The following is a 14,934-nucleotide window of genomic DNA, read 5'->3' as shown; positions in this document are numbered from 1 at the left end:
ATACTCATATAATATAGTTTATTACGTGTGCTTGTTGTACCGCAATCGTGGACAGATGCTTATTCTAAACCGGATTAATAAAAAATGTGTCCCCTAAAGACGGATTAATAAAATCAGAAAGGGATTGAACCCATGAAGCAGGATCATATAATACAGTGTCCCCGAGTAACACTGCCGTCCATCACCCTGCCTCCAGAGACGTTTAAAAAAAAAACTATCCTGACCCGGGGACGGACCGGGGTGGAGGAGGATAGGTCTACTGTATGAGTGTCCACTTTAATTAAAAGGCGATTACTTTTGCCGGGAGCGTTGAGAGGATGCTTAGCAGCTTTGCCAAACATGCATCTCGGGAGATTTCGCCGTGGGCAAATGGAAGCGGCCGCCGCGTAGGTGATACAGATACAGATTGCCAAGGCTTTAGCGCGGTAGCTCTGGCGCTCAGATTTAAACCGCATTCAAATCAGAGCATACACTATAGCTGTGAAGCGGTCTGTCATCTATAACCCATACATGTTATGAGCCAGGGTGCATCCATTCACCAGGATTAAAAAACAACAACATATCCGAATATAATTCATTCGGTTTGGGTTAGGCCTATCTAAAATATATATGCACAATTGACCGAAGACCTATAATCATTTGTTGACAAACTGTAAACTAAAACTATACGTCAGAGTCAAATATAGATGTTTTTAAACCAAACATTTTATCAGATTATTATCAACACAACAATAATATGTCACTATTCTACTATTCCAATTATCCAGTGATTGGTTATAGAAAAGTTATTGATTATGTATCACTTCATTCTATTTAGGTGAATTAACTTTCTAGTAAATACCAACCAGGCCTAATGGGTAAAGAAAAAACGCTTGATTACACACATTTTCCTCCTCTCTTCTCTTCTCCACATCCTCCTCCCTGTCCTTTGGCCTGTATTGGATTTCCCCCGGCCGGCCAATCATGCAGATCAGACCAATTAAATATCCTTGTTGTTAGCTCCCCAATCATCCTGACAGTCAATGTATCCCTCGGCTAAAACAAACAATCTGATCAGGCTGTCACCTCTATACACATTACCCCCCGCTAAGTGGCTAATGACTGCGAGGCGCATAATCCTTCTCAAAACATCTACAAAGATGCTAATTGTTTCTATCTATAAATACAGGTCGACTCCTGGCGTTCTTTCTTTAGCCTACTAGAACCGACAGAACTCCAGGAAGTGCCTGGCTCCGACGCGACAGTTGTCACATATAGCATAGCTTGCCAATACCGGGAAAAGACAGGAGAAACAACTTACATAAGGAACTCGCTGCCAATCAGATTTATTTTTACTACAAAACTATATTTGATTCAACTAAACTTCCGCATCACTGGGAGGCTCACTGGGACGTGGTGCGTAAAAGGACACTTCACGCACCAGACAATTGGAATGATATGACCATTGGCCATGTCCATTTAGCTGAACCAACATTTATTTTTTAGATATATGATAATATAGACTATTTTATTTGTTGACAAAGTCTGAGAAGAACGAAAAAGGGGAAAGATGTTCCCTTTGCCTATGTTCACCCCGGAACAAGTGGCTCGGGTGTGCGAGAACCTCGAGGAGACCGGCGACATCGAGCGCCTGGGGCGGTTCTTATGGTCCCTGCCTGATGCTGTCCCTGGCTCCGCCGGGGAGGCTCTCAACCGCCACGAGTCAGTGATGCGCGCCCGGGCGCTGGTCGCCTTCCACGGAGGAAACTTCGAGGCGCTTTACCAGATCCTCCAGAGCCACCGCTTTACACGCGAGTCTCACGCCAAACTCCAAGATCTGTGGCTGGACGCGCATTACCGCGAGGCAGAGCGGCTCCGGGGCCGTCCCCTGGGACCGGTGGAGAAGTACCGTATCCGGAAGAAGTTCCCACTGCCTCGCACCATCTGGGACGGCGAGCAGAAGACGCACTGCTTTAAGGTGAGACACCAAGCTGTAAGTATGATTCTTTCGCACCATACCTATAGTTACGCACCTTCATCATGCATACATGCCTATTAACACTAACTGGCTATAAATTAGAAATGAACGAAACCCGTAACTAATATCTGACTGTAACCAATAATGTATGTAGCCTAATGGGCTGACTCACTGTTAATTGTAAATTTGTAAAACATTTTGAAATTCTTATACTGAAACATCTGTCATTCTGCCCTGAACAAGGCAGTTAACCCACTGTTCCTTGACCATCATTGTAAATAAGAATTTGTTCTTAACTAACTTGCCTAGTTAAATAAAGGTTAATTAAATAAAACAAAAAATCTGAAATAACTTCAGATGGTCTCATTATGGCACCTTGGCATATCAAGTCCCCAATAGTTCCTGAGCGCTTCAGTTGCTAATGATACCCGAGTCACTGACAAGGGTTCTCTCTTTTTCTCCAGTCCTGATCTCTGTTAACTCAGACTATAGATAATAGGAGGTCAATACCCTCCTGCAAGGTTAGATTAGACATAGTAAAAGATTTTCACATAAGAGGCCGTAGGCTATTTCTATAGAGAAACAAATGAATGCAATGGTGTTTCCCACTGAGATTCTGTTTAAATGATGTTCTAATGTGTCATGTTATGGCGTTTCACCTTCTACCATTCACTGCTTTGAGTTTGATGGCAAAGTTTCAAACAGGACATATCTTGTCTGTAGTAATGTGGCTGCACATGTCACTTCCTTTACTGAGCGACAGACCAATACATGATTATCTACAGTCTCTCTGCTGAACCACTGGCAATATGCATTAGCGTCTTTGTGTGGATTCACAAAACGTAAAAACAAGCACATAAGTGTTATAGCCAAGAAACGAGCAATGTCAGCCGAATCAAGACTCAATAGGCTACACAAAATATTTATTTGTTTTTTAAAGTATTTTCATAAAAAATAAAAAAATCTACATCTCAGCATGTAAATGACATAGGTGAGAAGAGATGCTTCTGCTCTTCAACCTTAGCCTGGGTAACAATCTTTTTGTGACAACAATCCATTCCTCATGTGACACAGAGTACAAGGAGGGGAAGAGTTAGCACAAAACAGATCTAGATTTCAGGCTACTTCAACCTGCAGTAAGCCTGTGGTTAAAGAGCTCCATAAGAGCATGCTGAATGGGGACTGTGCTGCTATGGGCTGTAGGCTATAGTGCATGTGTTTGTGTCCCAACTGGCACTCTATTCCCTATATAGTGCACTACTTTTGACCCAAGCTCCATGGGCCCTGGTCAAAAGTAGTGACTACATTGGGAATAGGGTGCCATTTGGGATGCAGTCACAGAGGGAGTCAGTTTGCTACAGTATAAACCTTGCGTGTCAGAGACCGCCCGTGGCGGTATAAGCCAAGCTTCCTTTTATTCTGGAGTTTCCACCAACTAAACAGCAGTGAGCAATCACCTAGCCTGGGATAGAATAGAATAACTTTATTTTCCTGCAAAGGAACTTATTTTTGGAGTGGTTCAGAAAAAGGACACACATAAACATCGTAGGTTATGCTACACAGTAGACCTGGGCTACTAGGCTACACTTGGTTACACAAATAACAGAGGACGGGGCAACGATAATGCAACATGAAACAAACTTTTTTTTAAATAAGCACCACTCTCCTTGGTGCTGGATGGCCAGTGTCTTTGATATTTGACCTTTCACTATCGAAGTGAAACAGAGAGATATTCCGTTTTGGATCACGCCCAGGTTACTGTCGCAGTCAACATCACTCCATCGCAAAGGTCTGTGGAACCAAGCGGACAATCATTAGGTCTAGGGGGAAATGTTGGGCTTAACAGTGTTTTAACCTTTTGGATGTCAGTATAGACATCATCAGTTATCTTTAGAAAACAACAAATCACAGGCATAAGGCATCCCTATTCCTGTTAACCATTGCAGGATTTTGGTTGCTTCAAAATGCACTTCAACCAACAAAATCACTACTAAATGCATATGAAATCACTTGCATCAGGGCAAGGAATAGGTCATTTTAGAAGATACAGTAGCTACACACAGCACAAAAAAAAGATTGTGACGGACTGAGTAGTCCTAGACTTAACGCTGGGCAGATACACGCGTTGAGCAGGTCACATTTCCACAGAAACAACATAAGGCTGAGCACTGACTTTTGCTATAGATCGTACAGTAGGTCAGTGGAGTTTAGGTAATGTTCCAACTCCCCCGTTACATCCCCCTCTTGTGGTAGAGTCAGATACTGCAGGCAAATCATCTTGCTGCCCCACAAAGTATAAACCTCTACTAATCGTAAGGCATCTAGCCCTCTCTCCAGTACTAAGCCCTTTTATCCTGAGCCAATATACAGTATAACATATTTATGTTGATAATGTAGATTATAATTATTATCCCTTAAATCCAATTTAATATGATTATTTTCAGCATGGCTTAGGTCTCCTGCAGGGAATCTTCTCTTAACAATATCAATGGAGTAGCCTAATGAAAGATATCACACCCATATGCTGCATATGTCATATCTGATTGTGAAAGATATAGATTATTAGGAACACTGTTGGTTACATGAAGCAGGGAACTGACCATTGTTGTGTCCTTTATGTCTCCAAGGAGAGAACTCGTAGCCTGCTCAGGGAGTGGTACCTCCAGGACCCCTACCCAAACCCGTCCAGGAAACGGCACCTGGCCCAGGCCACGGGACTCACGCCCACACAGGTCGGCAACTGGTTCAAGAACCGACGCCAGAGAGACAGGGCCGCGTCGGCAAAGAACAGGTACGTCAAGACTCAAGTCAAGGCAAGAGAGGAGGTTACTCAGCTGGAACCTTTGACTTTCTGTGTCTTGTTGAAGATGTTCTAAATTCTAAACTGAAAAATTAAGCAATTTATCAAAAGACTGCTTTTTGAGTGTGAGCCAATTGATTATTGTTTTACCTCAAGACAAAAGCACTACGATTAGTCACAGAGCGTACCACTTAGGTAACACTTCAACCAACCATGTGTCTCTAAAACTAACTTCACAATCTCCTTCTCCCTGTTCCCAGACTGCAACAGGACCCCACCCACCTGCCTTCCGGATGCTCCCCTGAGGGTTCTGTCCAGGAGCGCCACTCCCACCACCCCCGCCTGCTGACTGCCTCCCCCTGTCACCCGGGCAGCCCCGAGGCCAGCGACTGCAGCACTGGCACCGACCCTCGGGGCACCGGAGCCTCCACCCCCGACATCTCCGTCAGCAGCGACAGCGAGTTTGAATCCTGAGGTCGGGTCATTGAGTGCAGCTGGAGAGAGGCTCTAATTGGTTGAGTCCTCAAGGGAGATGCTATTATTGGTTTTCAGCCAGGAAGCCCCGGCCCCACAGATATAGAGACAATATAGACACTGTAGAAGTACTATCTGTCTGTGAGTTGCGATTGAACACATTGACAAAAGACTTGATATGGACACTTGATGTGGTTGCTAATGGAAGAATGGGGAGGGGTGGGGGGTTGGGGATTGGACCATTCACAAACACATGCACTTAAAATGCACCATCGCACACGACTGTGAGGTACACGGTTATGTACAGTGCCTTGCAAAAGTATTCACTCCCCTTGGCGTTTTTCCTATTTTGTTGCATTACAACCTGTAATTTAAATGTTTTTTTATTTGGATTTCTTGTAATGGACATACACAAAATAGTCCAAATTGGTGAAGTGAAATGAAAAAAATTACTTGTTTCAAAGAATGGTGCGTGCATATGTATTCACCCCCTTTGCTATGAAGCCCCTAAATAAGATCTTGTGCAACCAATTACCTTCAGAAGTCACATAATTAGTTAAATAAAGTCTATCTGTGTGCAATCTAAGTGTCACATGATCTGTCACATTATCTCAGTGTATATATACACCTGTTCTGAAAGGCCCCAGAGTCTGCAACACCACTAAGCAAGGGGCACCACTAAGCAAGCGGCACCATGAAGACCAAGTAGCTCTCCAAACAGGTCAGGGACAAAGTTGTGGAGAAGTACAGATCAGGGTTGGGTTATAAAAAATATCCAAAACTTTGAACATCCCACTGAGCACCATTAATCCATTATTAAAAAACGGAAAGAATCTGGCACCACTAATTCATTATTAAAGAGAGGGCCACCCACCAAAACTCACGGACAAGGCAAGGAGGGCATTAATCAGAGAGGCAACAAAGAGACCAAAGATATGCAAAGCTCCACCGTGGAGATTGGAGTATCTGTCCATAGGACAACTTTAAGCCGTATACTCCACAGAGCTGGGCTTTACGGAAGAGTGGTCAGAAAAAAGCAATTGCTTAAAGAAGAAAATAAGCAAACCCGTTTGGTGCTCGCCAAAAGGCATGTGGGAGACTCCCCAAACATATGGAAGAAGGTACTCTGGTCAGATGAGACTAAAATTGAGCTTTTTGGCCATCAAGGAAAACGCTATGTCTGGGGCAGACCCAACACCTCTCATCGCCCAGAGAACACACTTGTTCATCGGCATGGATTGGGAAACTGGTCAGAATTGAAAAATTGCGCTAAATACAGGGAAATTCTTGAGGGAAACCTGTTTCGGTCTTCCATAGATTTGAGACTGGGATGGAGGTTCACCTTCCAGCAGGACAAGGACCCTAAGCATACTGCTGAAGCAACACTCAAGTGGTTCAAGGGGAAACATTTAAATGTATTGGAATGGCCTAGTCAAAGCCCAGACCTCAATCCAATTGAGAATCTGTCATATGACTTAAAGATTGCTGTACACCAGCGGATCCCATCCAACTCGAAGGAGCTGGAGCAGTTTGGCCTTGAACAATGGGCAAAAATCCCAGTGGTTAGATGTGCCAAGTTTATAGAGACATAGCCCAAGAGACTTGCAGCTGTGATTGCTGCAAAAGGTGCCTCTACAAAGTATTGGCTTTTTTTTCAGGGGGGGGATAGTTATGCACGCTCAAGTTTTCCATTTGTTTGTCTTGTTTCTTGTCTGTTTCACAATGAAAAATATTTTGCATCTTCAAAGTGGTGTAAATGAAATGATACAACCCCCTCAAAATCAATTTTAATTCCAGGTTGTAAGGCAACAAAATAGGAAAAATGCCAAGGGGGGGTGAATACTTTCGCAAGCCACTGTAGTACTTTATGACTGTGCTGCTGACTTGTACAAAGAAGTACCAACTACAATTCTCTGTCCTGTAGATTTGGGCTGGAACGTGGGTAGTCAGTCAGTCAGGAGCAAGAACATATTCTATAACAGCAATAACTATTCTCAGGCACATTATTTATAGAAATAATATACATCGTCACAGTCTTAGAGTAAATACTGAACCTGAATTATAAGTCTATTTTTTTAGTACTCTATCATTGAGTACTAGCTTTAATCCCGTTTCTTAATTTGCCCCTTTACAATGAACAATGCCTTCGGTAGGCTGTTGGTTTCTAACATGAGCAGTCGTCTGTCAACTCAGAACTGCTTATGACGTCACTGCCTTAAAAAGGAACTACAGATTCTCAGTCTACTTTCATTCCGTGGGTATCATAGTTCTGTGGGCATCACAGCCACACGGAACTCTTGTAATTGTGATTCACTTCCACTTAGCCACCGTTCTAAACCATTACTGTTCCCCAAAGCTAACAGAACAACTTAGGCTAGACTTAGGCTCCAGACAATGTTGTCATGTATGGAAAAGACATCCCACGTCATCACCATACATTTGCATTTAGATGAGATAATTTAACATTCTTCTTCTATTATGACAATACAACAACTGTATAACTATGCTGCTTTGGATGATGTGTCCAAAACATGTCCATTATAATATTATTCCAACCTGGTATATTCTTTAGACTGTTGTATGAGGCATTATTCAGTGTGTGGAATCCTCTGCACTGCTCTCTCTAGAGATGTACTTCATACATGCGTTGCCTTTCAGAGCAAAACAGTGAGTGAGTGAATGGGATAGGAACGAAATGAAACTACGAAATATAAAAGCAAGATTGATAAGTAGCCTAAGGGTGAACGTGAAGCACAACTCCTTGATGTGCCTATGAACCTTTGAGGACAGAATAACGACCTGGTTTATATATATGACTGTTGTATCTTTATATAAATATACCCACATTAACATCACCAAACAATACATTGTTGTGCGATGTATTCATTGGAAAATACGTATTTTGTAAAAATGTGTCTGGTTGTGTATGAATTTGGAATAAATGAAACAATGTTGATCCAAACCTGATGTCGAGGTCTGCACGAACGAGGCATGAGCGTTTAAAGGTGAAAAGGAGCGAATATTGGATAGTGATCAAGAGGATGAAGCCATAGGTTGTTTGTTTGTTTGGGAGGAGGACTCGTGTGTGCTGGGTTTGACGGCATCATCCTCTGATTTCACTTTTTAATAATTGAACAATCAGAGTAGATTTGTGACCAACAATTAGACAGTGAGATTGACACATAGCCTACCTGTAGACCTACGCCAATTCCGCCCCCGCCCCTGTCTTTTCTCCTACCCCAACTAGTCTCGACTCCGCCCACACTTCACGTTATTGAAGGAAGAAGAATTTGCTGCAGTCCCTCGTATTTTGCATTTTGCAAGAATCTTTCCCCGTGTTTAGAAAGAAATTAAGTGTTGCTTAATTGGACTAGCCTGCGTTGAGAGCCCCGACGGGAGGGAATATATAGAGGTACCTTCACTCAGCATCAGTGGACCATGGACAGCGAGGGCAGAAAGGTTGTCGTCTGTGACAATGGCACAGGGGTGAGTGAATATGTCGACAAAACGTTGTTTTAATAACTTGAAGAGTTTTATCACTACCCCACCGAGTAAAACAATTATAATATTGAATGTTCATTTAGGATTTGGGAATGAATTATGAGTGTATGCATAATTGGAATTTAACAACCTGCAAGAAGTAATATAGGTGTGTGACGCTATATCTTAATCAATTGTATTTGTCCATTTGGCTAGATGCCCCCCCCCCCCCAAAAAAAATAAATAATAATAATTCAGATTGGTGAATTAGTCTAGCCAGTTATCCAAACTTGTAGTAATCATGACCGAATCCTGACCCAGGGGCCCAGACCTCCAGGGGGCCCTCACTGATTTTGTTAGTCACTCTCACTCAGATATCATTAATATGGAATAAGTCATGGCAAAATGTGTAGAATTGCAGGAAATTTGCAGCAAAACTGCAAACATTTCTCTCCATGAAATATGTTATATGGTTGCAACCATATCTCACTCAGGGCCCCCAGAATGCTGTGTTGTGTGTTGATAACAGCACAGTTAAGTTATTTTCTAGTATCTTGCTACAAAGTTGCAACATTTAATTCATAAATGTGGTAACAGAGAGTCACTAAAAAAAGTATGAAGTTGTAGAAGCCTATGTAGAATTCTGCTCTCTGCGCAGGTAGTAGGTTGGGGTGTGGGTCTGTTATGAGTGCACATCTGTCTGGACTTGTCACAGCCGACTCCTCTTATTCACACAAACTGCCATACATGGTGGTGATGTGTTGGAGTGAGCTGTTATTGGACGGGAACCAGGAAGGAACACAACCCAATACTTTCTGAGATTATTCTCAATTCCTCATGCTTCTTGCTTCTTGAGTTCATCTGCACGAAACAAATGGATATTGAAAGACCCTTTAAACTTCATGTCCTGCAGAGGTACAACGTAGATTTATGAGCTACAAGAGTTCACTGGCCCAGCCTCCACACTTGCGGCTGGTGCTACTGATTGGAATAGAGGTCTAGGCGGGACTGATTTCTTAATCCCGCTCCCGCCCGCAACCGCAGTTTTTAATGCTGCTCCCGCCCACTCTCTCTGGTATATGTCCGACTCCTACCTGCTCCCGCAAAATCTGGCCCCGAACCCAACCTAAATCGCGCAATGTTATTTTACGTGTGTGACGCAGCTCGTTTGGCAGCTATTGTCCCAGCGATTTTGCGCCCTATAGGCAATAAACAAATGTGCAGAAATAATCTAATAAATAGGTTAGATTAAATTACCAGAGATTATCACGTGGCCCATTACATTCGACTATCGATCGGTTTTACTGGGCTATATAAACCAGTAGGCTAGACGTACAGTAGTTTGACGAGAGCATTAGTTGGAGAGAGAGCGGACACTTGCGCTTTCTTTTGAGATACGATTTTCAGACAGAGACAGATATTGGTGATCAATAGGCATTTTTATTCCATGGCAATGTAGTAAACTATAGCCAAATCATATTTAGAAATGTAGTTTATTTGTATTTATCTGCCCCGTGCTTCTCCGCCCATGCATATAGCCTACTCTATTTAATTGAGACAATACGGCACCTGATCTCGCATGTCCAAGAGGATATGTAAGGCTTACCGAATTTGAAGCAGCAAGAATGATGACCGCGGACACTTGCACTTTCTCTTGAGCTACAGTACGTTTTGCAGAAACGATATAGCCTACCTTTTAGGAGTGGGACTATTTGTAGGTAGAGACAAATAAATGGGTAATTCATATTTAGCCTATTGAAAAGGAAAATCGCGACGTGACGCTGACCATGGTAAACGCAGGTTGCGCCTTTTCCTTTTCAGTGATGGTCATATTTTTGGACTGCACCTCGAATCACGCTTGTTGGGCGCCCTACACTTCTTTCCATTATCAATCTTTATTTACAGACACTGTAGTAAACTATAGCATAATAATATTTAAGTCAATTTCCTTGGAAAGATAACTGCCACGTGATTCTCTGCCCATGCATACACTGTAAACCCCAATTTTCTGGCATTACAATTTTGGGGGGAGGAAACCAGTTACACTTAAGTGGATACAGTTACTTAAAGTGATTTTGTAGTCATTACTCAAACCGATAGAGTCACTCTGACTTGAGATTTGAGTTGTATAAAAAAAAAAAAAAAAAAAAAAAATTGGGGGTATTTGGTCATGACATAAATTAGGTTTACCGTAAAAACAACAGGATTCTGTGTGTGTTGTAAGCACACAGGTAAATAGACAGAAATAGAATGTATAATTTACTATTTCAAGATGCATTTTACACTGTTTTTTATTGATGACTTGATGCAGTTGTTTGACACATCAGCCTTTAAAGTTGAACTGAAAACATTTTGCAGAAGTTTAGCATGAGTGACATTCTCCGTGGTCACATTTTGGTTTCCACTCAATGCACAAAAATGTATGACTTTTTCAAGCAGACTGGTATGTCCTTCACCTCATGTTGAAAGTGTATTGAACGTGTAACCAACAGAATGTTTATTTCAAATTGGTTTCCATGCAGTTTGTCAAGTGTGGCTTCGCTGGCTCCAACTTCCCCGAGCACATCTTCCCTGCGTTGGTGGGTCGGCCCGTCATTCGTTCAAACACCAAAGTCGGAAACATCGAGATTAAGGTGAGGTTAATAAAGGAGGCAGTTGACTTCCAGTCTAAAGATAAACACCGACTCTTATGTGTCAAGGGAAAAGTTCTTTTCCAAACACGATTGCTCCTCAGCTGAGCATATTCTCCTTTAATTGTGCATGACTGTAAACTCCCTCTCTGACAATCACAATTTAGAGGTAATATCTCAAAGTGCCATGTTTGTAGCCTCTGTATATTTTGGAATAATCCAAATAAATCCAAACCAACTCCCCTGGTGACCACCCAAACCTAAACCTAGGACTTGATGGTGGGTGATGAGGCCAGTGAGTGTCGCTCCATGCTGGAGGTGTCCTACCCCATGGACAACGGCATCGTGCGCTCCTGGGAAGACATGCTTCACCTGTGGGACTACACCTTTGGCCCTGGGCGCCTCAATATCAGCCCCCCAGACTGCAAGGTCAGTTATTGTATATAGGTTAGTTTAATTGAGGTAAAACACAAATAAATTGCAAGAGAGACCTAGGTATGAAGTGCATTTAGTCTGTTAAACTTCCAATGTTTTTTTAGACTATTACTTTTTAGACATTCCATAAAACCTTAGGATTGCATCTTTAAGTTAAAAAACAGTTTTTACATTCCTCTGCCCTCCGTGTATGTTGTGTGGGGATCAATACAGTTGAATTTGATTCAAGGTGCTGCTGACGGAACCGCCCATGAACCCCACTAAGAACCGGGAGAAGATTGCTGAGGTCATGTTCGAGACCTACCAGTTCCACGGCATCTATGTAGCTATCCAAGCCGTGCTCACACTCTATGCCCAGGGTAAGGGGAGACAAGACCCAAAGACATGGCTCTCCCAGTTTTATATATATATATATAGTAATGCCTAGACTTTAGCTCAACAGGATAACACATTCTTGTGGGGGCGCAGGTTCGAACCCAGTCGGTCACCATCATACCATCTGTTACGTGACCCTGTGTGTCCTGCCCTGTCCTGTCTCCAGGGTTGCTAACGGGTGTGGTTGTGGATTCGGGTGACGGTGTGACCCACATCTGTCCCGTGTACGAGGGCTTCTCTCTCCCGCATCTCACGCGCAGGCTGGACATCGCGGGGCGTGACATCACACGCTACCTCATCAAGGTGTGTACAAGGGGCCGCGTCCCAAATGGCACCCTATTCCCTATGCAGTACACTACCTGGGCTACCACCTGGGACGCATCCAAAGGAACTTTAGCGGATATATGGCAACGTTAATTCTCTCCCTCGTGTCAATCATCATGCAAAATCTTTGCAAACACATAGCCTATAGGACTACACATTCCTCATGAACTATTTTGTAATGAAAATTACTTTCCGGGGATGAATATAAAAGACTCCTTTGTTTTTTTTCCCCACCTCTGACCCATCTCCCAGCTGCTGTTGCTGCGCGGCTATGTCTTCAACCAGTCGGCGGACTTTGAGACGGTCCGCATGATGAAGGAGGAACTATGCTACGTGGGATACAACGTAGAACAGGAGCAGAGACTGGCCACAGAGACCACCGTGCTAGTGGAGTCATACATAGTACTGAAGCTAACCCTATCCACACATGTCAATTAGAGCGAATGCTTATGAATGTGATCAATGCTCTTTTAGCTTGTTGCAAAACTCAGAAACAATCGGACACCCAGGATAACCTCATATAAATCTCTCTACCCCAATGCCCATAGCTACTGTAAATGTGACATAAAATACTTCAGAAAATAAAGAGGTATGAATGTGTAATTATTCACTTACTCGCTCTCTGTTCTAGCTCCCTGACGGTCGTCAGGTGATGGTGGGAGGGGAGCGGTTCGGGGCCCCTGAGGCCCTCTTCCAGCCCCACCTCATCAATGTAGAGGGAGCCGGCGTGGCTGAGCTGCTGTTCAACACCATCCAGGCTGCTGACATAGATCTCAGGTCAGCGATACGCCACCCTGCGCCACTAGCTAGCCTTGTCTCATACTCTATGTGTTGTAGTAAACCTTTTCTAATGTGTGTTTTAATGTCATACAAGTATGGGAGGAGGCTAGGCTATAGCATCAGGTCAGCTATACAGTACAGTACAATACACTGTTGGCCCGTGCTAAAGGTAGAGATCTGCACAATAGTCGTTACATAGTTGTAATATATATGTTTACATATGTTTACACACATTATATATTGTTGTTACATACACGTGTACGTGTAGGTTATTGTAGTTGTTTGGTAGCTGTATTAAATTTATTATATATAAGCCATAATATTATATATTTATAGCTAGATGACCTCAATCTCCCTCACCCACCCGTTAAATGAATGAGAACTGTTTGCACACGTTATGGTTTATGTCTGATTCCATGTTGTATGTGCCTCTCCCTCCGGAAGGTCTGACTTCTACAAGCACATTGTGCTGTCTGGAGGCACCACCATGTACCCCGGCCTTCCCTCCAGACTGGAGAGAGAGATCAAACAGCTCTACCTGGAGAGGGTGCTGCAGGGGGACACTGAGAAGCTCTCTGTAAGCACACACACATGCATGCACGAACGCTTGTACACACACACACACACACACACTACAATAAGTAAACCTGTGTATATGTTGTGTTCCTTCATTTTAGTTGACCATATTTTTCGACCCACTCCCCTTTCCCGTTACTTTCCTCCATCTGTACAGAAGTTTAAGATCCGCATTGAGGACCCTCCACGGCGTAAACACATGGTGTTCATGGGTGGCGCAGTGCTGGCTAACATCATGAAGGACAAGGAGTCCTTCTGGCTGAGCCGGGCTGAGTACCTGGAGAAAGGCCTAAGGGTTCTGGACAAACTGGGAGGAGGCGTGAGATAAAGGTGAAATAGGGGTTAGGTAGGGTCTCACACAGACGAGGTCTGGGGGTGCCGGACAAACTGGGGCGCGGCAATAGATAAAAGTGCTCTGTCGTATTGACTTGGCACAAATGGAAGAAAACGCTGTGCTCTAATGAACACGACACTGGATAAAATGGGGGCCGGGGTCAGCTAGACTTAATACAAAAGAAAGAGTATATGATACTGTGTTAAAAACTGTGATTCTGTAATTGAGAAATGATCATGCTTTCCTGGATGCATAGGGGCCAGCCATTAGCTCTGATTAGAAATCTCTGTTATAAGAAGCATGACATAGAATAGCATTCTCCTCTTTGTAACGATCAACTTTCCAAGATGTTTTCCTTGTCAAATTGACATATTGTATTGCATACAATACACAGTACAATTACACAATAGAATTGTACAATTGTAATGTTTCACATTTTTACCATTTTAATTCTCACTGTGTCAAATTGAACCCTTTTGATGAGGTTCGTTATGTTGTTTCAAATGCATATGAAAATAAATACAACTGACTTTAATCTAAATGCCAAATGGAATAAAGTGAATGTTATGGTCTTTGACTGAATAGCCGTTCAGTGTTGGACTATATCTTTGTGTCTTTAAAGAATGTCAGTTATCACTTATTCTCTGTCACCCATCATGTGTGTAAACACAGTTGCAAAAATAGCCATATTTGTTTATTCTGACAGTGTAGAGAATATGATTAGTCAAAGATCTTGTGACCGTGGTGGTTTGAGGTTGCCAGAATCTGT

General features: G+C 42.9%; 2 protein-coding genes across 3 annotated transcripts; both read left to right on the top strand.

Annotated features, from left to right (window-relative positions):
- The first annotated feature begins 1,209 nt into the window (after positions 1–1,209).
- Positions 1,210–8,208, top strand: six7 (SIX homeobox 7). 2 transcript variants are annotated; one of them, XM_029667241.2, is made up of 3 exons: positions 1,210–1,957; positions 4,585–4,748; positions 5,018–8,208. In XM_029667241.2, exons 1-3 carry the CDS (start codon positions 1,550–1,552, stop codon positions 5,229–5,231), a joined length of 786 nt encoding a protein of 261 aa, XP_029523101.1. In that variant the 5' UTR covers positions 1,210–1,549; the 3' UTR covers positions 5,232–8,208. The 2 variants fall into 2 exon arrangements, with proteins under 2 accessions (XP_029523101.1, XP_029523100.1); XM_029667240.2 differs by having other exon boundaries at positions 1,210–1,972; positions 5,018–8,207.
- A 271-nt stretch (positions 8,209–8,479) lies between these two features.
- LOC115133405 (actin-related protein 2-like) lies at positions 8,480–14,789 on the top strand. Its single transcript, XM_029666598.2, has 9 exons — positions 8,480–8,717; positions 11,234–11,344; positions 11,612–11,770; positions 12,006–12,135; positions 12,318–12,454; positions 12,728–12,877; positions 13,107–13,252; positions 13,700–13,832; positions 13,989–14,789. Exons 1-9 carry the CDS (start codon positions 8,670–8,672, stop codon positions 14,157–14,159), a joined length of 1,185 nt encoding a protein of 394 aa, XP_029522458.1. The 5' UTR covers positions 8,480–8,669; the 3' UTR covers positions 14,160–14,789.
- Positions 14,790–14,934: the final 145 nt, after the last annotated feature.

This window comes from Oncorhynchus nerka, linkage group LG8 (assembly GCF_034236695.1).
Source record: "Oncorhynchus nerka isolate Pitt River linkage group LG8, Oner_Uvic_2.0, whole genome shotgun sequence".
In the NCBI taxonomy this organism is placed as follows: domain Eukaryota; kingdom Metazoa; phylum Chordata; class Actinopteri; order Salmoniformes; family Salmonidae; genus Oncorhynchus; species Oncorhynchus nerka.
This window is presented reverse-complemented; position numbering and strand designations above follow the sequence as displayed.